Here is a 27,831-nt window from a genome sequence, read left to right on the forward strand (position 1 = left end):
TCATGATTTGTCATATTTTGGAATGCTTTCATCTTCTTTAAAAGCATATTTTTAATTTTATGGCATTAAAAGTCATTCCAGAATGATTATTTCATTGACTATTTTGAGAAACAGTTGTAAAGATGCAAATACAAAAATAAAACGTCTAACCATTATGTCTGGAGAAGTATATTAAGTACTGAGTATTGAAAATCATATATTGTTTGATTAATAAACAATAAAATATTGTAATATGTTTACAAACATATTGTAATATGTTTCACTTGCCTTCCAATTAATTAATTATGAATTAGTTGATAAGATTTTAAATAGATAGGAAAATAATTTTATCAGAGTACACAGTTAATCTGTAAAGATAGACAAAAACTTCCTGAAAATGACAAAGTAATTGAAAAGCTAGGGACTTTGGAGATAGAAAAAAACAATTCTGTCCCAGCTCTGCAACTGTGAACTGGGGCCCTTGAGGAAGTTAGTTAACATCTCTAAGTCTTTCTCCTCTGTAAAATATGATGTAAATAGCCAAGAAGCGGGACTTCGGGAGGTTTACATTGATAAACACACTTCCATGGCAGATGCACTATCTAAGTACCCAAAAAATGTTTGTGCTCTCTTAAATAATCTTTTTTTGAAATAAGTGTCAAAGAAGAAGCGGAGTAATGGATGGGAAAGAGAGAGTGATCAGACAAATAATCTATATAATAATGCATTGTTCATGTACATCTGTATTACAATCTAATCAACAGGAGGGTGGATAAATTGTGGTATGCGTAATGGAATGGTATATCATAGCGGGAATGCACAATCTGTTATACAACACTTGAAAACTATGGATATATTTTACGAACTAATTTTTGAGTAAAATAAGAGATACACAAAACAGTACATAGTGTTTGACTTTACCTACAGTGCAAAAACAGGTAGAATTAATCTTTACAAATGTAGACAGTGTTCTCCCTTCTGTTACATAGTAACAGAGAGAGAACAGCAATGTTTTGTTGCTTTATCTGGGTGATGGCACCAAAGAGGTGTTTAGTTTATAGAAATTCATCAGGCTGTCTTCATAGTATATGCAAGCTCCTGTAGGTATGCTATATTTCAATATAAATTTTAATAGGGATAATTTGAATTTAAACACATATTTTGTTCCAAATTCCATGCACACCCCACTATGCCACCTATAATGAAAACAGATCAGACATTAACCTTGAAGGGTAAATTGGTGACTAGAGCAATATCCAAGGTCAGAAAGGAACAGTTGGACATTAAATCCCGGAAGAAATCATTGTGAAAAACTAAAGAAAAAAAGGGTAGATCATCTTTCTTAAATGATATTTTCTAAGAATCTTTGTCCTGCATATGGTGAGATTCTGGCCGCTTAGCTCTCTTCTTAGGTAGAGCTCTTACAGTTTAAGGAATCTGTCCCTAAACACTGGTTTTCAGTCTTGAATGCATCGGAATCACTTAGGCTTGTCAAACCACAGATTGCTGGGCCCACTCCTACAGTTTCTGTTTCAATGAGACAAGATAATTTGGATTTTTAATAACTTCCCAGGCTATGCTGATACTGCTATTCTGGGCATATACATTGAGACCCATAGTTTCAGGAAAAAAAAAAATAATAACTTTCCATCCTGAATCACATTAGGTAAGTTAGTCTCTGTATTTTCAAATAAAGGAAGAATTACACCAACTACTGCTGTGTGTTATGAATAAAAGATGTAAGGATTAAGTATGTACAAGTGAAGACTTTGGCAGAAAATATGTGCAGTTTAAATAATTAGCTGTTTTTATTTTGATTTCTAGTGTTTCCCTTTTCTGAAATCTGGAAAGTCTTCAATAGGTGGAGGAGACCAGTTCACTTAAAATTAATGGTCTTCAACCCTAGCTGCACATTATCTCCTGGGGAGTTTGTAAAACTCCAAAGCTGGGGTTATACCTCAGGCCAATTAAATCAGAGTTTCTGCAGGGGAGGGCCTCAGCATTAATAATTTGTAAAACTCTCCAGATGATTTTAATGGTACAGCCAAGAGTGAGAATGACTGCTTTATTTATTTATTTATTTATTTATTTATTTATTTATTTATTTATTTTTGAGACAGAGTCTTGCTCTGTCACGCAGGCTGGAGTGCAGTAACTGATCTCAGTTCACTAAAACCTCCACCTCCTGGGTTCAAGCGATTCTCCTGCCTCAGCCTCTCAAGTAGCTGGGACCACAGGTGCATGCCACCACACCCAGCTAAATTTTTTGTATTTTTAGTAGGGATGGAGTTTCACCATGTTGGCCAGGCTGGTCTCAAACACCTGACCTCATGTGATCTACCTGCCTAAGCCTCCCAGTGTGCTGGGATTACAGGCATGAGCCACCACACCCAGACTACTACTTTAGATCCACAAAAAATAACTTCTCCAGTAACACACATAGCCCACAGAAGTCAGTTGTTGATTTAAAAAAAGAATTGTCTAAATTTGTCCTAAACTAAATAATTGACATTTATTTGACTCGAATTGAGAACATTGCTAGGAAGGTAAAAACTAAACTAGCTTTCTCAATCTACCCTGATCCTACAAGAAAAATAGTGCTAGATCTTTTCACAGTTGCTTTCTCACCTAATCACAGAAGCCTCGAAGCAGGTTGGTTATCATATGTCTTTCTCTTTACACAAGGCAATGATTCAAGATAGTGAGTTTGAGAAGTGCTCATACTTTCTTCTTCTTCATTATAGCTAAGGGAAAACAGGGCTGAGGATATGTGTGATGCCCATGATTCAGGCAACATCTCTGTTAATTGTGTTATGTGGCTTCCTGATAATTCAACAAAAATGTTCTTTTGAAGTCGACCCACATTACTGGCTATGATTATATTTATTCATACAGAATATTTTTTCCATTATTTGATCTTTTAGGAAGACTGGTTTTAATCATTTGGCACCATAAACAATTGAAAATAAAATGGAAAATCTATGATAAAAACATACAAAAGTCAAAAAATAATACCATTATATATTAATCATATTGATGGGAGTTTAGTAAGCCTAGAGAAAAAGGAAACATAGCAAAGTAAAAATAAATTTTATCCCCAAATTCAAATTTTAAATAAAAATAAATTTAAAGCCTCGGCAGGGCACGGTGGCTCACGCCTGTAATCCTAGCACTTTGGGAGGCTGAGGAGGGTGGACCACCTGATGTCAGGAGTTTGAGACCAGCCTGGCCAAAATGGCAAAAACCCATCTCAACTACAAATACAAAAATTAGCTGGGCATGGTGGCAGATGCCTGTAATTTCAGCTATTGGGGAGGCTAAGGCAGGAGAATCGCTTGAACCTGGGGGGGCAGCAGGGGTTGCAGTGAGCCGAGATCATGCCACTTCACTCCAGCCTGGATGACACAGTGAGATTCCATCTCAAAAACAAAACAAAACAAAACAAAACTGAAAACCTCAATTGGTGATATATTTAAAGAAAGAAAAATAAAATGTAAAATGAATAAATGAATTAAACAAGTGAATGTTTTTTAACAAAATACCAAGACTACAAAAGATAAAATAGTGTATAAATACATTATTCCCAACAAAACTAATAAAACTGAGAATATACACTGAAAAGTTAGCTTAAATGGATTAAAACACATATTAAAAGAAATATCTATACCTCTATATACCAACAATATATGTATATATTTATATTTATACAATTATAAGAATATGAATGCATACTGATATATTAAATTTTATTTATGAATACACAAGTATACACAAGGGGCGATAGACGAGGAACCATGCCTGAGGAGTCTCTGTGGGACCCTCACTTGATGTGCTTGATGAACTGCTACAGTGTAATGGATGAAAATATGTAGGGCCTTGGAGGGAGTGAGAGCATTTTGCACGTAGCAGGGAAAACAAACATTTGGGGACTATGTTGGCCAGCCTTCATGATGGTTCCCAAAGATACCCAGTCCCTACTAGTCTTTTCCAACAATGAAACAGAGCTGAATTGTGTAACCAAGAGGTCCTGTGAAAATGACAGGTGACATTCAAGGATAGGCCATCCAAGGCACTGATCCTCTGAATTACCCACGCTGGGGAAGTCCAGGCATTACATTATGAGGACACTCCCACAGCCCTGTAAAGAAGCCAGTGTGGAGAAACTGGAGGCTTCGTGTCAATAGCCAGCACCAATTTGCCATACACGGGTGTGATCCCATCTGGATGTGTGTGCCCCAGCCTCAGGCAAGCTATCATGTTACCGTAGCCTCAGCTGAAACCTGGGCTCAACCTCATGAGAGATCTTGAGCCAGAATCACCCAGCCAAGATGATTCCAAACTCCGGATCCACAGGAACTGTGACAGACAGTAAATTCTTTTTTAAAAGTCACTAGTTTGGGGCAATTTATTAAGAAGCAATATACAATTAATACTGATTTTGTGATGTATGTGTGTTTGATTAGTAGGTAGGCTATATATAATCTAATCATTTAACAATCACTTTAAAAAAAAAATCCAGCCCTGTGTTAATAAAAATGGAAACATAATAGGTCATACACTGCCTACCAGCTTTTCAATATCTAAAAACAAAAAAAGCAGAAAGAATTTTTTTAGTATATAGCATGAGACTTAAAATATCTGGACTCTACCTCACAAAATATATAAAAACAAACTCAAAATGGACAAACAAACTAAAGAAAAGAACTGAAACTATAAAACTTTTTTTGACTTTGGCAATGGATTTTTAGATATGATACAAAAATTGTATGCAATATAGAAAAGAAAAGATCAGAATTCACGAAAATTGTGAAAACCTGTGAATCAAAGGATATCATCAAGAAAGTGAAAAGAAAATTCACTGAGTGGGAGGAAATATTTCCAAAATATATATCTGATACAAATCTACTCTTTAGAATATATGAAAAACTCTTCTTTTTTGTTTTGTTTTGTTTTTGAGACGGAGTCTCGCTCTGTTGCCCAGGCTGGAGTGCAATGGTGCCCTCTCGACTCACTGCAACCTCTGCCTCTTGGGTTCAAGAGATTGTCCCGCCTCAGTCTCCTGAATAGCTGGGACTACAGGTGCCCGCCACCACGCTCGGCTAATTTTTGTATTTTTAGTAGAGGCAGGGTTTCGCCATGTTGGCCAGGCTGGTCTGGAATTCCTGACCTTGTGATTCACCCACTCGGCGTCCCAAAGTGCTGGGATTACAGGCGCAAGCCACCATGCCTGGTCAAAGAACTCTTAAAATCAACAAGACACATATATTAAAATGCTTTTTCAGTATAAACTGTATATAATAGAATGTTCTATAATTTTAGCTGAATTTGATTTACAGGTTTCTTTTTTTTTTTCTCTCTCTCTCTTTCTGAATTGTCAAGCAATTGGCTAGTGAGTCTGAATTGACTGCTATCCCTCAAAGACTTAATGCTGCCTCCTTGAGGTTTTATGTTTTCTGCCCACCTGGAATGTTTTTCTATTCATTTTTACCTGTCTGCTCTTTAAAGTCCAGCATATGGTTCTTCTCTAACATGATTACCCTGAGTAAAAGTTTTCCTTTATTCTTTCATATGACCATATGTATGATACATAACATGATGTTGTATGTTGTGGATATAAATGTTTGTGTCATATCACCTCTTCCTGGTTATAAATTTCTTGAAGGAGATAATTCAATTTATGTGAACACACCTACAAATATGCCCTGTATAATATAAAGTCCAGCAATTGCACCTGGGACATAATAAACAAATAAAATGAATAAATAAATGAAATGATATAAAATAGTAAAATAAAGTTTCTAAAATTGATTTAAATGGTAGCATTCTTTCACTTCCAGTTATTTTGTCATGAAGTATCTTTATTTTTCCTTGATGAGAAAAAAAGACCATAAGAATATGAAGATTGGTCCATAAGTATGTTTATATTATTAATTATATTTTTATAGGCTTGTGCTCTTTTTGTCCAAATACTCAAAGTTAACCTGGTTTTATGCTCCTTATTCCACATTTTAAAAACATAAATCTAAATTACAAAAAGTTACTATTTAAAAATAAGGTGAAAAAGCAACTTTTATTAGTGATGCTATCAGGGATGATGTGGCATAACCTAATAGTTTTACTTTTCATAGACAGTTAACCAACTTCCCTGAAAGCAAATAGTAAAAAATTGTTCTTCTAGACAGAAATCGACTGACTTGGACAAGAATACAAAAGTTCTCAAAGTAATTTCACTAGTTTATTTAATAATTGATCATTTTTTACTACTTTTAACTATTTTCATTCACTAATCTTTAAAAACTGTATCAGATTTGCATAAAACTATAAATGTGGAAATGTATACTTAAATCTTTTTACCTCTTTCCAGTAACTTGTTTGAGGCAAAAGAGTTCAATGATCTTGCATAATCCATACACTTAATAAAATAAATTGAAATTGAATTAAAAAAAAAATACTTTTGCCATCAGGCATGGTGGCTCACACGCTTGCAAGGCTGAAACGGGTGGATCACCTGAGGTCAGGAGTTCAAGACCAGCCTGACCAACATGGTGAAACTTCATCTCTACTGAAAATACAAAATTAGCTGGGCGTGGTGGTGCATTCCTGTAATCCCAGCTACTCAGGAGGCTGAGGCAGGAGAATTGCTTGAACCTAGGAGGTGGAGGTTGCAACGAGCCGAGATCATGCATTGTACTACAGCCTGGGCAAGAAGAGTGAAACTCTGTCCTCCCCATGACCAAAACAAACAAACAAACAAACAACAACAACAAAAAACTTTTGCCTATTTTAGGATGTTTTTAAAATTACAGCTTTTTAAGTTAAAATCTTTTATTTTGACATAATTATTTTCACATGGCATTGTAATAAATAATACTGAGAGATCACATGTATGTTTCACCCAGTTTTCCTCACTGATACTATCTTATAAAACTACAAGAAATCCTGGTCAAGAAAACAACCAGGTCAAGAAAACAACCAGGATACTGACATTTAAATAATCAAGATACAGAACATTTCTCTCTCCACAAAGATCCCTCTTGTTGTCCCATAAAATTAAAAAAGCTGCTCCCTTTTCCCTCCTTTTCTCCTGGAAATTACTAATCTCTTCTTCATTTCTTTAATTTTGTCAATCTGAGAATGTTATATAGATGAAATCATACAAACAATCATATTTGGGACTGTTTTTTTTCCCTTCACTTGGCATAACTCCGAAGATTTATCCACATTGCTCTCTATATTGAAAGCTTGTTCCTCTGTATTGCTGAATATTTATTCCATAGGATGAATGGACCACAGTTCATCTAGCCATTCACCCTTTGAAGAACATCTGGGCTGTCTCAGTTTTTGGCTATTATAAATAAGGCTGCTGCAAATATTTGCAGACAGGTTTTTGTGTGAACATTATTTTTTATTTATCTAGGATAAATGCCTTGGAACAATTGTCTAGTGAAATTTAATTGCTAGGTCGGATAGTAGTATATGCTTAAGTTTTAAAGAAACTTTCAAAATATCTTCCAAAGCAACGGTACCACTGTACATTCTAACAGCAATGTATGAATGATCCAGTTTCTCTGCATGTTTGCCATCATTTGGTGCTGTCACTTTAAAAACAAAAATTAACCATTCTGATAGATCTGTAGTGATACTCTATTGTAGTTTCAATTTGCATTTACCTATTGGCTACTAATGTTAAAATATTTTCATGTACTTATTTACCATCTGTAAATCTTCAGTGAAATGTCTCTTCATGTCTGGGCCCACTTTCTGATTGAATAGTTGTGTTTTTGTTATAGTTGCTATTTTTAACTGTTTAGTTTGAAGAATTCTTTATATATGAATGTTGGTCCTTTGTCAAACATGTGAATTTCAAATATTTTCTTCTAGACTGTAATTTGTATTTTTAGCCTGAAAACAGGGTCTATTATGGAGCAATAGTGTATCCTGCTATGGACTATGCTTTTGGTATACAGTTTAAGAAATCTTTCCCTAGCCTTAAATCCCAAAGATTTTTTTCTAAAAATTGTATAGATCTATGCTTTACATTTAAAAGCATGATCCATTCTGAGTTTGTATAAGGTGTGTGGCTTAAGCCAATATGATGCTTTTTTTTTCTTTTGGGCTTTTGGTTTTATTTTTTGCCTATGTATATCTGATTGTTCTGGTACTAGTTGTTGAAAAGACTGTCCTCCATTAAATTGCTTGTGCACGTTTGCCAAGAATCTATTAGGCATAGTTTTGAAGGCCTATTTCTGGGTTCTCTCTTCTCTTTCATTGATCTATGTGTTTGTCCTACTGCCAGTTCCAGTCTTCATTACAATAGCTCCCGAAACCTAATTTTTCTAAAGTTCATGATCAGTTTAATACAGCAGACTTTTTAAGCTTAAATTATTTAGATAATGTTATGTTAGAAATTTTTAGTATAATATTTTAGTTTATAAAAGTCAAACATTTTTCTTACTATAACATATGATTTACAAAATCCCAATGAATAAAGGTAACTCAAAGCAAAAGATAAGAAAACAGGCCAACATCTACACTAGGAAAAGAGGCCTTTGACTAAAATTCCTCTGTCTTTTACAGCATAAATTACTTACGTCAAAAAATATAACCTAAAAAATATAGCACATGTATATTCCAAAAGACTAAAGCCATCAAATAGCAGTTCTTTCAAACTGTGAAATTCCATGTTGCTCTAATTGTGCTTCAGGGCTCACATGGAATAAGGAAACACTAATTTCAGTTAGAACGTTTTATTTGTTCAGAATTAATTTCTTGGCTTGCCCCATTTGCAAAATTTTCTACAACCCCAAGCTGACATTCAAATACCACTAAAGAATCCCTAGACCATGATCTGAGTCAATGTTTTCAGCAGGTGCCTTCCCAATATACACATCTGAAGCTCAAGGCATAGCCACTAGAAAAGTCTCTAATCTGTACACACATGAAACACTCAAGCATATGGTAAGGCTTATCTTGAAACTTTTACAAGCCCACATTTGTTGGATTTGCTAAACTCTGCCACATTATCTTCTGCCAAGAGATGGACTTGGATCAGCACAGGCACTTGGCAAATTGTCCCAATTATTTGCTATATAGATATGAAAGATCTTTGGACATTACCTTCAAACACCTTTTATGCAAAGTAGTCATTACTGTCCTCCTGTAGTTACTAGATATGCCAGATTTTGCTTAGGTGAGTTATAGCTGAGTAAAATTATGAATTGTCACCCGAATGCATCACAAAGAAAAGTATTCTCAAAGAAGATCACTCCTTTACCTGTTTGACATCATATGCCAGCAGGACATACTTTAAATCTGGTGAAACTGAATGTCTTGATGCTTTGAAGGTTACCTAGAAAAAGAAAATAAAAAGTTATATTTAAAAGCTTTTTAACATGAACTTGGATGTACAAATATATTTTAAAAACTCAATTATCATTGCACTATAAAATGTCATTCTCATTTCTTTTGTATTATATATATATTTGCACGTATGTCTGTATGATTATTCGGATGAATATAAAAAACTTAAAGAGGACATTTTAGACATTTCAGCAAGAAAAAGTTTGCTAATATATCTTTCTATATGTTATCTCTTAAAGAATATGTTATTATTATTATTATTTTTACTATTTACTTTGAGACAGATTCTCGCTCTGTCTCCCAGGCTGGAGTGCAGTGGTGTGATCATGGCTCACTGAAAGCTCCGCCTCCCGGGTTCACACCATTCTCCTGCCTCAGCCTCCGCAGTAGCTGGGACTATAGCGGCCCGCCACCACACCTGGCTAATTTTTTGTATTTTTTTTTTTTTTTTAGTAGAGACAGGGTTTCACCGTGTTAGCCAGGATGGTCTCGATCTCCTGACCTCGTGATCCGCTCACCTCGGCCTCCCAAAGTGCTGGGATTACAGGCATGAGCCACCACCTCCTGCCAATATTTTTATTATTCTAAAAATTCAAAGGCCTATTGAAATTCCTGAGTAACCAAAATGCTTTTATATTTGCATTCTAGATTAATCAAAAGGAAAAGAAGTATTGACATTCTGCTTGTCATAATTTTCTGTCTCTGTGTTTTTGTATTCTTACTGGTTGAATGTTTATATTTAAAGAAGACACTAACATTAAAGGCAAACTCTTTAAAGGAAATCCCCAGGGTGAAACAGAAATACATAACATGGCATTTGATGTCAAACAAGAACTACTACACTGTACTTGACTAATTTTGAGCCTATAATAATTGAACAAATTTGAGGACAGAAGGAATTTAAACTACGCAAAGAAACAAATACATTCAAGGTAGAGAAAAGATTTCCCTTGAATTTGCCTAATGTCTAATTGTCTAATGTCTAATAATGTCCCTTGTCTAATTCATATCTACAGAGAGGGCAAGCACCTTAAGTTGATGTATCAAAAACCTCCAAAATATAAACAAAAAAACACAATTGTATAAAATTTTAAGCACAATAGACACTTTGCATGGTATTTGCAGAGAAATATGTACATAAACAATTATGCACACCTTATAGTTTCCATAAGACTGCTCTCTGTAGAGTCCAGAAAAGTGTAAAGCCAGAGTTTCTTTGTTTTGTTTTTGTTTGTTTGTGTTTATTTGACACAGGGACCCCAAAACACAATGAATAGGATAAGAAATTCAGACTAATCCATATTTGGCAAGTTTGGGTGGTATAATAAAATATATATTTGGCCTTTTCTCTGGTTCTTGGCACAGAGCTCCAAAAACCCTTGAAATTTCCTGAGTGATAGAAATGTCTTTTGTTATTCATAGCAAACTTCTTTCCACTTTATTGGATTTCATGCTAAAGCGACTGCAACATCAGAGGACTCTTTGTGAGGGGAAGGGTTAGCTTATAGTTTCAGGATTAACTGGTCATCTGGTCACATCAATCATGCGATTACAAATTTAGAAATTTCAGCCCCATTCTAAGATCTGGTAAGAGAGAAGAGCCAGAGATCCCAGTTCAGCAGCTGGCTAGTGATTCACTAAATCATGCTTAAGTAATTAAACCTTGCTTAGAAACTCTGAATGATAAGGGTTGAGGGAACCATCTGGTTGGTAAACATGCGGATGCACTGGGAGGGTGATGTGCCCCAGTCCAAAGACAAACAGCCTCCTGTTCTGGGGACCCCTTCAGGCATCACCCCATGTATCTCTTCATCTAGCTGTTCATTTGTAGCCTTTACAATAAACTGCTACTCATAAGAATGACTCTTGTCTGAGCTCTCTGAGTTATTCTAAGACATTCTCCAGCCTGAAAAGGGGTAATAAAAACCCTCATGTTTGTAGCCAGGTTGGACATAATTCCGTACCGTTGGGACCAGGGACTGGCAGCTGGCATCTGAGGTGAGGACAGACCAGCGGAATTGAGCTCCTTAACTGTGGGGTCTATGCTGATTCCTAGTAATTAGTCTCAGTATTGAATTGAATTGTGGAGCACTCAATTGGTATCAGAGAATCATTTTTGGAATGACATAGCTTGTTAATTCCTGAGCCAGATATGCAAGAGAATGGAATGCTCAGGGAGACCTCACCATGTGACAATGCTAAGGTATGGGAGTTTACACCTATCTTATATAATCTACATATAAGGCATTTTAGAAGAAGATGACAGTGTTCATTGGCAATAATTCACGTCAAGAATTTTTTTTTAAATTTTTTAAAAGATTCATTTAAATAACCATGAAAATAACAACATTAGCAGCTACCATTGATTGGCCATCTATCATGTGATCTGCAAATTGCTAGGACCTTTGCAATTATCAATGATCTTAAATAGTCTTCAGGGCAATACTATGATACAACCTCATTCTCTCTCTCATTACTTTATTGTATATTGAAATTTGATAGAAATTAACCTATGGGGAATTTGGGGTGACACTAGATACATAAAGTATCCAACATTATAGTATCAGGAGGTGTATTGCTTTTAAGGAAATGTTTAAGGGGACAGTATCAAATGGTATGCTGTTATGTAAAGACTGGTGGGGCAATATCATCATGCTTGTCCTACAATATTGCAGTTGTTATACCTTTCCCAAGGTCAGAGAGAAGCATGCATAACAAGACAATCCAGGAGGGCCTCTTTTCATAAGCCTTGCATTATCTCACTAGCAGTAGGTTTTATTGTTTTTGAGCGCTTCTCTGTCTAAAGTCTGAATTAATTTAAAGGAAATCTCACCTCCCTCGTCCTCATCCACCCTCATGTGATGTTCTTCACACAAATTAACTTCACGCTTTCATAGGTGCGTCTGTGCCTCTGGTGACAACATTTTAGTATCTTTTACAGTTCCTACAATTATCCAGTCTGGTACTTTATTAATTATCACTCTACTGCCTCAAGCTTATGCAGCACACAAACTGGGAAACCTTCCAAATATCTTTTCAGGGGCCCAAGCTGCTGAACCTTCTCTGAAATTAAAGAGTTGTGGGCAGGTCACTGATGCTGCAGAGAAACTTACTGATGATACACGAATAAGAAATGCGTCTTGGCAGTTTAGGCAACAGGACAGAAGATGTTGGAAATCTGAGGTCAATCCCTCTTAGTTTATGACCTTAATGTTATCATCTATTGCATTTGGGGGATTAATTCTTTCTAGCAGCCACAGGAGACATCTTAGTCAACACCGATTCTAATTGTAGACATGAAGTAGTTTGGGTTTAATTTCAACTTAATATGACTTCAATTTGTGGTTTGGGGAAGTTGATTATTGCCAGTAATGCTATTACAGTATTTTCATATTTAACAACTTAATTACCATTGAAATGGAAGGATGCAAAAGTAATTTCCACATGTGTTCATTGCCATTACTCAGCAATGGTGCCTGCCTGTGCAGTTTTTGACATCCAACATCAGTAGGTACAAAGGGTTAAAAAATGCATGAATCCTGCCATCTATGTACATTCTGTTGAAGGCAAGCAAGGTATGATAAACAGAGTAAAGTGAATATGCAGGTGATTAACTAGATGAATTAAGCAAGAAAGACAAGGTATTTGATCAAATAGAGAAACAAATGTATGCTTTCAGGCAGCTTGGGAACATTTTGTGGTACCTCTTTATGTATCATTCCATTCAAGTGAATCTTATGTATTGAACATTCATTGTACAACAAGACCCCTGGGAGACACTGAAGGTGCCACAGAGTTGGGAAACCAAACCCAGTAGGATGTTTTCCATTCCATATTGTTCAGGATAAGACAAGTGTCAAGAACCTCTTTAGTCAGTGGTAGAGCCAGGGTACAAAACATGGATGCTTTAAACCACTAGGTATGCAGAGTAAGAATGAAGCTATCTGCGTAAGAATCAAACAGAGATGGAGTAGTCAGACTGCCTATTTAAAAGAGCCCAGTAGCTCCTCAGCTCCAGACACAACGTCCTATAGAAAAATACACACAGTGTTGCTAGTTTTCCACTTTTTTCAAAAAAAGTTAGAAAGCAAAATTTAATTTACAATCTTATAATTTTAAAATTATGATTCAATCTTAAATATACTTGGGGTCCAGATTCTTTCTGGAGCCTACAAGCTTGCCAATTTTTGGTAAAGTAATAATTGCCATAAGGATGGGTGAGGAGAAAGAAGACAATGCTATGAGGTTTAAAAAGCAGAATTATATTCTTTTCATCTATTTGGTGGTAACGTAAGAGAAAACCTTATCTTCTAGTGTTTTTGAGTTAAATGCAGTTACAACCGACAATATGAGAATAACCTTCAAAAAATGCACAAGTAGCTTAAAAACAATTCCTGGGAAGATGAGGGATGATTCCATAGATTACTGCTATTATGTATGAAGTACGCATTACGCCAACATGAATATGCCAGTGCTTATTACTGTTTTCATAAGTGGTAAAACTGAAAGCCAAGAAAGAAGCAAAATCAGGTTTGAATTTAGAATTACTACCTTGGCAACTGGGTGAAAAACTAGTTAGATTTGATGACATCTTGAGTTCGTGACAGCTGGTAAGAGGCTCATGACAATCCAAGAAAGCAATGTTAAGAAGTTAAGGAAGAAGCAGAGGCAAAGAGTGAAAGGGACATGTACAGGGGAGGTTGTGAATAAAGTACAAAAAAAAAAAAAATACATAAGGATTAGATTTTAAGATGGAGAAAGAAGAAAGTATACAGAATAACTCCAGGTTTTCAAGTTTTTATCATTGGGTGAATGTTGCTTTTGTAACATTCTCACTGGGGAAAATAAAGAAAAACAGGCATATTTTGAGGAAAGTTTTAGACATTCAAATTTTATATGCATTATTGTTATAGCTCCTGAAGGATAGCCAATAGGAAATGTGCAGGATTTGTGGATAAAAAGCCTGCAGTTTAAGAGAGATGCCAGAAAGTCTCATCTTTAATCATTTATACAGAGTACTAGATGAAAGTTTATTTTCAATGTAAACCCATCCCCTCTAAAGAAAAGGAACAAGTTCCCCAAATGACATGGTCTACCGGGGTGGGCCAGTAATCATGCAGTTAAGAGCACTGGGTACCATTGCTTGTATTCTTTAAATGTGCATGTTTTCTTTTTCTTGTACCTTTGTTCAACTTCCTCTATTTGCTATATCACCTTCACCTTTCCCTTTTCTTTATTCAAATTGTGCTTCTCTGAAGCATCATTCTATTTCTCCTCCTTTAAACTTTTCCTGTCCTTCTTAGCTCAAGTGATTCATCTGACCTCACATGTATATAATTACATGTGCCGTTCATCTAACAATTGATCACTGTTTCGTGATTGCACTTCTAGGTTGTTTGGAACTGCAATTTACATCTTTTATTGCCACAGTAATGTCCCTATTAAGAGGCTCCATTACAATGATTCACTTTTGTCAGAAACATTATAACTAGAGGTAGAAATGAGATAATGATGGTATTCCAAGATGTCAGATATTAAAGATCATAGCAAGAAATCATTAAACACAAACTTAAATGTCAGAAGTGCCAGAAAATATAAAATATTCATTTGTATGACTTGAGGCTGAGAAAGGACTAAGCAAAGGGAGAATGAGAGATGCAGTTAAAATTAACACAAGTTGCTATGAAGGACTTGGTTGCCTTAACATTGAGAAATGGCAGAACATTAGGAACTGTACAGTAGGGATGTGTATTGTTCCAGATCTTGGAATAAGCTGGTAATAAAAACATCTAAAGACATCTCTATTTACAAAATAATAAAAGAAAATCATGCTCCAGGAGCTTTGGCTGAAAAATTCTGAAATTGCAGATGGGTACATTTTTAACAGATAGTGAATGATGGAGACAAAAATGTAAGTCTTCTTGGATCGTATGATATTTTCCCTGCTCCCTCAACCTCCAGCCCATCAAACTCCCTGAACATACACACACATATCCTTTATGTTTCATTTGTTTTGTTTTGTCATTTGACATAGCACTATAAAATGTCTTGCATTGTCACCCGGGCTGGAGTGCAATGGCGCTCTCTTGGCTCACTGCAACCTCCACCTCCCGGGTTCACGCAATTCTCCTGCCTCAGCCTCCCGAGTAGCTGGGACTACAGGTGCCCACCACCACGCCTGGCTAATTTTTTGTATTTTTAGTAGAGACGGGGTTTCACTATGTTGGCCAGACTGGTCTCAAACTCCTGACCTCATGATCTGCCTGCCTTGGCCTCCCAAAGTGCTGGGATTATAGGCATGAGCCACCATGCCCGGCCATCCTTTATGTTTAATTTATTTAGGGTATAACTTCCCTCACTACTCAATCTCATTATTAGTTTATTGATACCTGACAAAAATATTTAGAAAAGCCATCTATCATTTCAGAAAAATATTAATTTTGAAACATGTAAATTAAGTATATATTATGAAAATGCTTCCTTCATAGTGCATCTATTAATGACCAGATTCCCCGGTGTAAGCATGAGGAAGGATTTTAGAAAGCCAGTGGACCATAAATGGAGGAGAAGAGGGAGAAAGGTTACTATCTGGTTGAAAAGAAGAAAAGGGAAATCAAGAGAAGCTGGAAAAGGAGGCAGCAGTCCCTAGAATAATGCAAAAGACAGGTTCTCTTTCACTGTCTGGCTTCAAGAACAGAGAAGAAGCAAATAAGTTTTTATCATTTAGCTGTAAACAAAGTCTTGATTGTTCACTGTAGCTAGAACTGGGTACATATGCAGGAAATTTTAAAATCAATTTTTTTTTTACTGTGTATTTCTTCATGTTCTCTTTTCTTAGCCGACCAATTAATTATGATCGTGCTTAAATTGTATATCTTTCCTGACATCGGCAATATCTATATTTTTTAAACATAATAGATGCTCTCTCTATATATATTTTTTCTTGTTAACATGCATTTTGTGATACTGGAGTATTTAATAAAACAACCCAAAGCAGAAAATGCCATGATACAACCAGGTAATTTTTATAACTATTGAATCAATACCTACTAATCCATATAGACTGATGCACATATATTTTTATTGCTCAATAAATGTAAACAGCCAAAATAATATTCTATTCATTTATATCATAGGCCACACACTAAAACATTGAAAAAGCAATTTTTATTTTCCACAGAAAGTGGAAATTAATGCTTACTGAAATCGATTAATAACTTAAAACAATAGGGTAGAAAAGGTGACTCTGAGAGTAATGTTGATATTTCTCCACCCAACACTTCAATAAATTGGAAAAGCTATGGGCTGATGAAAGAAAAAAAGGAATATTGTAACTTACATATTTATGCAAATTATTTATGTGAAGTTCAGTTTGTGCTGGTGTAATGATTCTTCCAATTGTCTTAGTGCTTTATAATCATCATATATTAAGTATTTTTTTCTTAAATGTTGCTGTTACCTTCAAGCACAGCTGCATGAAAGAATACAACATATAAAAGCTACGGAAGTCCTAAAAAGTTTGACATTAGAATTTCCGGATGAGTTTTCCTCGCCGTGGCCTTATACAATGTGTGTAATATAATACTTATAAAATAAGATGGGTAGACTGGAGCTGTCCAATACAGTTACTTAAATTCATTCTTCTTATGATATCCCATCAGGTACATTTTACAGAGTATAATTTTATGAACAAAAATAATATAGTTGTTATTTTAAAACATAATGCGCACATTGTATTTCAATTAGTGGTATGATTTTATTTCTAGTGTAAGAAAAAAATGGTTACCAAAAGCTTTGTAATTCCCATATTTATAAAAAAAGGGAAACTATAATGTCCAACATTAAGTAAAAAACCTTTTTTTTTTTTTTTTTTTTTTTTTTTACCATGGCTGAATTACTTCTTTTTATGAGATAGAAATAGAAAAATAATAGTGATTCAAAGACTAAATCATCCTGACAGCTGATGGTTTAAAGGCTCATTTAAGGTTTATATAACATCCTTAATTTAGCATTATAATTAATAATTCCAAAAAATAGAAGAAAACATAGGCTAGCAAATAAAAAAGATATTTAATTGTGCCAGATTTAATATATTCTTACATATTCTCAATGATACCATATTTGATATTGCTACAGATTCCATGTTTGACTCCTTCAAACCTCATATTGAAATTTGATCCCCAGTGTTGGAGGTGGGGGTCTAATGATGGGTGTTTAGGTTATGGGAGAAGCTTCCTCATGAATGGCTTGGTGCCATTTTTATCATTGTGAGTTCTTATTCTATCAGTTCTCATGAGAGCTGGTTGTTCAAAAGAGCCTGGCACCTCCTCTCTCTTTTCCTTGCTTCCTTTCTCACCATGTTATCTCTGCACATGCAGGCTACTCTTCACCTTCCACCATGAATAAAGCAACTAGAAGCCCTCATGAAAAGCAGATGCTAGGGCCACGCTTTTTGCACAGTCTGCAGAACCATGAGCCAAATAAACATCTTTTATGTAAATTACCCAGCCTCAGATATTCCTTTACAGCAATACAAAATGAACTAGTAGATAAGACAGATATCTATTTAGTAGATAAGACAAATATGAATTAATAGATAAGACAGATATCTACTTTATCCTTATCATTTTCTCTCTTGAATTGGATTAATCACAGCTTTTGTCTCTTCACATATTGTCATTCATGATAGATTGAGCAATTAAAAATTTAATTCCCAATTAAATTTAAATATAAGATAAACAATAGATATATAGTAATATATGTAGAGAATAGCACATCATATAACCATGATAATGACATAAAAATAGAGTATCTTTTAAAAATAACTGAACTATAGGTTAAATGCAAATATGCATGAATCAGTAACAAAATGCTGAGTGATAAAGGGAAGTATAAGAAGATCATGGACTGCCTGATGCCTCTTTCAAAAGTTCAAGACCAACTAAGATTAAATTATACATCATATAGGCAAACATACCTACGTATCAAAGCAAACTAAGTTAGACATTAACCAGAAATCCAAGGGTAAAAAAATAATTTACATAGTGAATTAATTTAAAAGTTGAGTGTTCATTTACTTGCACTTTAATTCTCCAAGGTTGGAAGTCATGCTTTATACACATCATTTTGTCAGAAATATCCATTAACAGCTCCTAAGCACAGTTGAGGAGACCAGTAGTTGTTTGCAACTGTGACTGAATAAACCTCCCTGTTCTTGTTTCCTGATATACACGTGCAATTGCTTCCTTATGGTATATACCAGGAAGGAATTTTTAGGTTGCAGGGCATGTGAATGTTACACTTTACACAATAATGACAAAATTATACCCAAAGTAAAAACACAAATGACATTCTCGCTATCAATGAGTAAGAGGCTCTGTTATTCCACAGTCTTTCCAATACATGGTAACATCAGGGTTAAGCTTTGCCAATAGGATATGTGAAAAATACTATCTTCTTGTTGATAAATACTCCTGTTTGTGAATTATGTTAAGCAGCTTTTCTTTTTTATCAACAATTTTTTGATAGAAAGTCCATTTATATTTTCTGTTCCTTTTCAATTGATTTGAAAGAGTTTTTACATATTAATTACATTAACATTTTCTAAGTTAACTAATAGTTTCCATTATGTCTTTATAATTTAGAACTTAGCATATTGATATGCTAAAATATCTCGGTCCTCTAATTTTAACATGAAATTATAATAGATATAGGATGCAAGCAACAAAAAATATAAGGAAATGACAATTAAGAAGATTCTGAATGTGCAATTCACTTTAAAAAAAAAAGAATAACAAGGCTCGGGTTTTCGGCTTAGAATATCAGTATTTCTTAAATATATTAACGGGTGTAGCATTACATCTCATGTTCAGGACTCCTAATAATAGATTGATTTGCTGGTTCCTGCTCATTTCTCAGTATCCTTTTGATAAGCAGACATACCATAAACGACCCTTCCGTGCCAAAGCAAATGACAATAATAAAGGAAAAGAATAATTTTAGATTTACATCCCTGGTGGTGCTTTCTGCTTAGTTGGGGAAAGAAAGAAGGCCTATAAAATCGAGCAAAATTTAGTGACAATGACAATAAGAAACAATCAAGAGCTGCCTCCAGATTCAATGTCTTGAGCCAAATCTCAAGCTCTGAAGAACAGAGTTCTCTTTTATTGTCTCCCAAGTACAGCTGCAAACATTGCTGAGCTCCTCAACTGTGCTTAGGAGCTGAGGCAGACATTCACTAGTTGAGTTGTCATGTACTAAACTTGCGTTTTTATGGCCCAAATCCAAAAGCCTTTTCTTGTCCACTTTCTCAGAAATGTTCACTAATAGCTTCGTGGTGTTTGTTTGTTTGTTTGTTTGGTGAAGTGTGTAGAATGCTAAGATAAATCAGTTTTCTGCATGTTTTTAGATGTCCAAATAGAGGCTGAATTAAGCCTAAGGCTGGAAGAAGGTGTTCAGTGTGCGTGTTTATTTTTCGTTTTATTTATTAATTTTATTTCATTTTAAAAACTGAAGGAAAATTTAGGGGTAAGATTTCCAACTCTTATGGGGTAGATGATTCCTCCAATTTTTATTAAACAGGTGTTTATAACTGAATGAGTTAATTATAGACATTTACTCACAACCCCTCCCATTGTTCTCTCTTCCTTTACAGTCATTCATTTCTTCTTTCAGGCCAGTTGAAAACAGATAAAGGTTTATTAAGAGATGTGAAACACAGAACATCCTTTCAATGGACTTTACAGATATTAATGAAAGAATCATTCCAGTTAGATTAAAACTAAGTACAATTTGTTTTAATGTTCCTGCTATGAGTTCCATTTGCAAAGTCCCAATATGAAAGGCTTATGCACAGGAATTCAAACACCAGAAAACAACAATGGCCAGTGCACATATAAAAGGATGATTCTCAACCTCTCTCATAATTAAGTAATTGTGAATCAACATGAGGATTAAATTCTATCTTTCATCAGCCAAATCGAAAACAATTAAAAGCTTCAACAATACCCAACAACAGGAAGAGTGGATTAACAGACAGTATCATACACTATTGGTGGGTTTGATTAATGAAATTTGATACTATCTAATAAATTGCAATATAAACTTTCTTTGACTCACCAATACACTGGAATATATCTAGCCTACATATATATTTGAAATATGCCTGCTTTGCTGTTGGTTTCTTTGTTTTGGAGCAGTAATGTAATAGAAAAATATTTAAGCAAGTGGTAATACATCATACAAGAACATTTTATGGTGCTATTACTTTTTTTGTTTTAAAAGTGTTCATATAAAAAGCTCTTCAAGATACATTACTAAGTGGATAAAAGTGTAGACCATATGTACTGTTGAAATTAAATATACTGTAGACATACACACTTACATATACACATATAAATGTGTATATTATAGAATACTATATTGTTTATGTATAGATCCATGAAGATATAGACAAACATATTTCTGTAGAAGATTTCTGACGATACAAATATTTACATGGCTGCATTCAAAAATGGGTACTGAGTGATGAAGGGGGAATATTTTATTATATGTACATCTGTGACAGTTCTGTCTAACAGAAATTTTTGTGATGATGAAAATGTTTTATCTCTATGCTGTCCAGTGTAGTAGCTGTTGATTTCATTTAGCTATTGAAAACTTGTAATGTGGCTAGTGTGACTGAAAGATGGAATTTTAAATTTTATATGATTTTAATTAATTAAAAAATAAATGTAAGTAGCCACATGTTATCTAATGACTCTCATATCAGATAGTGTCAATATTTATATTTTACAATATGTATTTTCATTATCTACTTTCTAAAGACATCACTGGAAGACACTGAGAGTAATACTTAGATTGTTAGACCATATTTTATTAAAATTACAATTTAAAGGCACTATTTTAGGAGACACATATAAATAATGTATAGAGTGAGACATATCCAATATTTAAAAAGATGGAAAACCATAAAGACTACAGAGAAGAAAAGGAAAAATAAGTAGAAACAAATTTTAAAAAATAATGACTCTAAACGTCTCAATTTGATAAAACATAATATATACACTCAAGAAGTTCAAAAAATTCCAAGTTTCTACTCAAAAAATTCTACTCAAAAAGATCCTCACATAGATACATCATAGTCAAGTTGACAAAACTTAGACAAAGAGAAATTAATGAAAACAGCACTAAAATTATAACATCACATACAAGGAACCCTCAATTATGATAACAGCTGACTTCTCCCAAGAAACCACAGAGGCCAGAAGAGATTTAGGTTGACATCTTCAAAGCATTAAAAGAAAAAGCTTGTCAACAAAGAATTCTATATTTAGCTAAAATTTCTCTCATAAAGGAAGGAGAAATTGTCATTTCTAAATAAACAAAACCTGAGAGAATTTGTTACTATTAGCCCTGCTCTAAGAAAACACTAAAGGAAAAAGTCCTTCAGGCTGAAATGAAATGACAATAAATAGTAACTTGAAACTACACGAAGAAATAAAATGACCTAGTAAAAGTGTCCACACAGTTATTATGAAAGACAGCATAAACATATTTGCTTGTAACTCCTTTCTTATCGTACTTGTTTTAGAACATACCTGCATAAAAATAATAATTATAAAAGTGCATTGATTGGGTTATAACATATAAAGATAGAACTCGTATGACAATTATAGTACGAAGGGGTGAAAAACATGAAATGAAGTGGGAGTAATTTTTGTATACCATTGAAATTAAATTAGTATTTTATCTGAACAACATTATTCTAAATTAAGATGCTAGTTGTAAGTTACAAGGCAATGGCTAAATAACAAAAAATACAGTAAAAAGGAACAATAACAAACATAAAAGGTACAGCAGAAAATATCTAACAAAAAAGGAGTGAGAAATCCAAGAATAGAGAAATAAAAATGACATATGATCTGTAGAAAACAAATATTATTAAATAAGTGGCTAATATCAGTTCTACCTTATTAATAATTGCATTTAATGAAAATAAACACATGAATCAAAATGTAGAGGTTGACAGGATAATTTTTTAAAATAATCTAATTATATGCTGTATACAAAGGATATATTCTAAATTCAAACACTAGTAAGTTTAAAATGAAAAGGTGAGACAGGTATACCATGAAAGTGGTAAACAAAAGAAGGATAGAATGGTTTCACTAACATCAAACAAAATACACTATAAGGCAAAAACTCTTACTAGAGACAAAGATATAAATTATGTAATAATAAAAGGGCCATTCTATCAGGAAAACCAAACAATTGTAAATATGTATGCAAATAACAGAGCTCACAAATATATGAAACAAAAATTTATTTTTATAAAAAAAGAATTGAAAGGGAAAATAAACAATTTAATAATAAATAGTTGGAGACTTAAACAGCTTGATTTCAGCAATGGATAGAACCAGTAGGCAGAACATCAATAATAAAATAGAAGACAAACAACATCATAAAGCAAAAAGATCTTACAGACAGAAAATGCTAGCAGACAATACATACAAACTTATGAGGTCCACATGAAATATTTTCTAGGTGAGATCATATGTTAGGCCATAAAGCAAGTTTCAATGAATAGAAAAGTATTGAAATTATAAAAGTATGTTATTTGACCAAAATGAAATTATATTAAAAATCAATAATGGAAGGCAATTTGTGAAATTCACAAATATATAGATACTAAACAACAGTTACCTAAATAACCAATGAATCAAGAAATAAATAACAAGGGAAATAATAAAATGATTTGAGAAGAATGAAAAATACCAAAATTTATGATATATAGCTAAAGAAGAGCTTACAGGGAAATTACTAGCTATAAAAATCTACATTAGGAACAAAAGAGAGAGAAAGAAAGTAAAGAGGAAAAAAATAAAGAAGAAAAGAAATGAAAGAATGAAAAAAAAAAGACAAGGGCAGAGTGTGGTAGCTCATATCTGTAATCCCAGGCCATATATGGTGGCTCACGTCTATAATCCTCCCTTTGGGAGGCCTAGGTGGGAGGATTGCTTGGGGTGAGTCATTTACAACCAGTCTGGGCAACATAGTGAGACACCATCTAACAAAAAATTAAACATGTAGTCAGATGTGGTGGCTCATGCCTGTAGTCCCAGCTTCTCAGGAGGCTGAGGTGGGAGGATTGCTTAAGCCTGGGAGATTGGGACTACAGTGAGCCATGATCACACCACTGCACTCCAGCCTGGGCAACAGAGTGAGACTTTGTCAAAAGAAAAGAAAGAAAAAGACAAGAGAAGAAAAGAAAGGCACGCAGGAAGGAAGGAAGGAAAGAGGGGAGGGAGGAAGGGAGGGAGGAAGTCTTATGTGGTGACTCACATCTGTAATCCCAACAGTTTGGGAGGCCAAGACAGAGGATCACTTGAGCCCAGAAGGTCAAGATCAGCCTAGGAAACAGTGAGACCACAGTCTGACAAAATTTTTTTTAAAAAAAATTAGCTGGGCATGGTGGCACATATCTATAGTCCCAGATACTCAGGAGGCTGAGATGGGAGGATCACTTGAGCCTGGGATGTTGAGGCTGCAGTAGGTATGATTATGCCACTACACTCCAGACTGGGTGACAGAGTGAGACCCTGAAAAAAAAAAATAATAAAAGAAGAATAAGAAGGAGAAGAGAAGAAGAAGAAAGAAGAAAAAAGGGGAAGAAGAAAATAAATATCTCAAATTAGTAGCTTAAATTTCTACCTAAAGAAGTTAGGAAAAAAACAAGAAAACTAAACACAAGCAAGCAGAAGGAAGGAAATAGTAAAGCTTAGGTGGAAATAAGTTACATCTGGGCTAAAAATAAAAAAAAAGAAATGGAGAAAATGAATAAGGCTAAGAGTTTGTTCCTGGAAAAGAAAAATAAAATTGGCAAGCCTCTAGATAGATGGATAACAAAAAATAAAAAGATTCAAATTACTAAAATCAGGCATGAAAGAAGAGGCATCAGTACCAACCTTACAGAAGTGAACATATAACAGAATATTATAAAATTGTTTATCAACAAATTCAGTTATTTAGATCAAAACAAGATGGTTTTAGAAACACATACATTTCAGAAGAAATATGTATTTGGAATAGGCTTATAACATGTAAAAGGATTGATGAAATAAATTTAAAACTTCCTGTGAAAAAGAAGCCTAGGCCATAATGGTATCATTGGTGAGTTCCATGAAACATTTAAAAAAAAAAAAAAAAAAAAAAAATCCTTCACAAACTTTTCCCAAAAATAAAAGGAGGAAACAATTTGCTACTTATTCTACAAGGCTAATATTATCTTGATATCAAAACCAGACAAAGACATAATTAGAAAAAAGGAAAAAGCTACAGACTGATAACTCCTTACGAGTATAAACAGCCTGGACTATTAAACAAATTCAGCAATGTGGCAGGATAAGCGATCAACACACAAAAATCATTACATGTCTATACACCAGCTGCAAACAATGTAAAGATGAAATGGAGGAAGCAATTCCATTTGTAATGGCCACAAAAGCAATAAAATACCTAGGAACAAATTTAACAATAAAAGTATAAGATTTTTAGATGGAAAAATATAACACATCCTTTTAAGCAATTTTTAAAAATCTAAATAAATTAAAAGACATTGTATGTCTATAGATCAGAACCTTGTTAGGATAGCAATATTTTCCAAACTGATCTACATAAGCAATATAATCACCATCAAAAGTCTTAGCTTCCTTTGACTTTGTTTGCACATTTTACAAGTTAATCTTAAAATTTATATGGAAATGAAAGGGATACAGAAATCCAATTTTGAAAAAGAAGACGAAAGTACAAGCGCTCACACATCTTGGTTACAAGTCTCACCACATAGCTACAGTAGTCAGGACTGAACTTCTGACCTACGGATAAACATATGGAATAATAGAATAGAGAGTCCTGAGACAAAACCATATATTTGCGGTCAACTGACATTTGAGAAGGGTGCCAAAATTATTCAACAGAAAAAAAAAAATCTTTTCAAAAATGTTACATGGATAACCGTATGTCCACATGTAAAAGAATAAATGTGGACCTCCTTCTTCACATCATATGAAAAAATCCACTCAAAATGTATAATGGAACGAAACATAGGAATTAAAATCTATTATGTTCTCAAACACACAAAAAGAAGTTAGTCTAAATTAACAATGTATAGAAAACTAAAGAAAAAATAGATTTGACTTTATCAACATTTAAATCTGGTGCATCAAAAGACACCAACCAGAAAGTGAAAGACAACATACCTGGAAGAAAGCATTTCAAACGTATGTATCTGACAAGGAACTTGATTTTTAATATATGAAAACAATCTTACAATTGAGCAATTGAAAAGAAAAGAGCTCAATAAAAAGTGGGCAAAGAATTTGAACAGAGATTTCTCTAACAGAGATATAGAAATGATCAAGAAGCACATGAAAAGATCCTCAATATCATCAACAAATTAAGGGAATACAAATAAATGCCATGGCGAGATATTACTTCACACCCACTAAAATGGTTAAAATCAAATAGGTAAGAACTTGGTTTGCAGAGATGTGAAGAAATCAGGCCCCTCTTATACCATTGCTGGGAAGGCAAATCCATGCAACCACCTTAGAAGTTCTTCAAACTGCTAATACAGAATTACCATCTGATCCACAACTCTGCTCCTTCTTTTTAAGAAGTGGAGACTTTTTTTTTTTTTTTTTTTTTTGAGGCGGATTCTTGCTGTGTCGCCCAGGCTGGAGTGCAGTGGCGCAATCTCAGCTCACTGCAACCTCCACCTAGAAGTGGAGACTATTTTTAATTTAAAGGTTTATTTTTTACATTTGAATTAAGAAATGTGACACCCTAAATATTGTTTGATAGATTTCCCCATTTAGGTTACTAAATGCTGTTTAACAGACATTTTCATCTAACTATATGCTCAAACCTGGTTCTCACACAGAATTCCCCATCTCAGTGATTAACTCCCCTTTCAATTAAGTCATACAACCAAAATCTCAAGAATTATCCCTGATACATCATTCTAACCCCCATCCCCAACCACAATATTCTTATTCTGTTACTTTCTTTTTATTTTTACTTATTATTATCGTTCAAATCTTTCACTTCTCTGCTGCCACTGCCTAAGTCCATTTGCTTATAATCTCAAGCCTAGGCCATCCAATAGTGTCTTTATTTATCCTCTCTTGAGCCACAACTTTCAATTTTAACTTACTCTCTCATTTCAACAGGAATATATTTGTTTCCAAAAGCAAATCTGATCATTTTTCAAAATTCAGCACCATGACCCGCATGATGTGGCCACTACTTATTTCTCCAACCTGTTTGCCCCTTCCTTGTGCTTCTCCCACTACCATGGTATTCTTTGTTTCTAATACTCCATGCTTCATGCCTGTCCCACTATGCTCAAACCATATTCTTGCTTAGTCAACTTATCTGCAGTCATCTTCATTTCTTATTAGTTATTTATTTATTATTTATTTATTTAGAGGTGAAGTCTCGCTCTGTCGCCAGCCTGGAGTGCAGTGGCGTGATCTCAGCTCACTACAACCTCCACCTTCCGGGTTCAAGCAATTCTCCTGCTTCAGCTTCCTGAGTAGCTGGGACTACAGGCATATGCCACCATGCCCAGCTAATTTTGTATTTTTAGTAGAGATGGGGTTTCAGCATGTTGGCCAGGATGGCCTCGATCTCTTGACCTTATGATCCGCCCACCTCAGCCTCCCAAAGTGCTGGGATTACAGGCGTGAACCATTGAGCCCGGCTCATCTTCATTTCTTTAGGGAAGCTTTCTGTGACTTCTTTGAAACAGATATGGCTAATGCATTATAAATTTTGACATGGATATTAAGCAATAAAAGTAAAAGCAATATTTAACTTTCATTCTTATATTCCTAAACTTCACAGTTATTCTATATCATAAATTGTAAATATTTATGTGTCTAATTATTTGATTAGTGCATATATCCCTTAATACATAATGAGATCCTTATGGCAGAAGCTCTCCTATTTTCTTTCTATTGTATCTTCAGCTGTAGTTGTGGTTGGGACAGAAAGAGCATATAAAATATAATGGAGTAATTCAATCAAATAATCATAGGCAATATAATATATTTTAAGCCCCAAGAGATAATGGATTGCATGTCTATGTTCTATGTATTATAAATTTGCTAATTTTATTTCAAGATTTTTTTTCAGCCAGGCTTCTAAAAATTCCTCTGTTACACTGTTATACATAGAAAACATGCATAAACATGTACATATAAGAACTAACCACGAAATAGATTCTATTGTCAAAAATTATGGCAAAATATTCAAAATAGAATTACCATTTAATGACATTTAAAACCTAGGAGATGATGTTGATTCCTCTATTTCCAACAGGTTGAAGGTAATTAACCAACAAAGCCCTGCCCATTTTATCTCCAAGCAAATCCTCCACCCACCTTTTACCTTCTCCATTAGCATCCTTGTACATAGTTCAAGCCCTGC

At 34.3% G+C, this 27,831-nt stretch overlaps 1 protein-coding gene across 12 annotated transcripts in view; it reads right to left on the reverse strand.

The window, feature by feature from the left end:
• DPP10 (dipeptidyl peptidase like 10) overlaps window positions 1-27,831 on the reverse strand; it is a 1,402,014-nt gene that overhangs the window by 316,910 nt on the left and 1,057,273 nt on the right. For all 12 annotated transcript variants that reach the window (XM_025405135.1, XM_025405131.1, XM_025405141.1 and 9 more), the window contains one exon: window positions 9,254-9,328. In XM_025405135.1, the coding sequence (XP_025260920.1) occupies window positions 9,254-9,328 (75 nt within the window). The remainder of the gene's footprint in view (window positions 1-9,253; window positions 9,329-27,831) is intronic.

The sequence above is a fragment of the Theropithecus gelada genome, chromosome 12 (genome assembly GCF_003255815.1).
Source record: "Theropithecus gelada isolate Dixy chromosome 12, Tgel_1.0, whole genome shotgun sequence".
Lineage (NCBI taxonomy): Eukaryota > Metazoa > Chordata > Mammalia > Primates > Cercopithecidae > Theropithecus > Theropithecus gelada.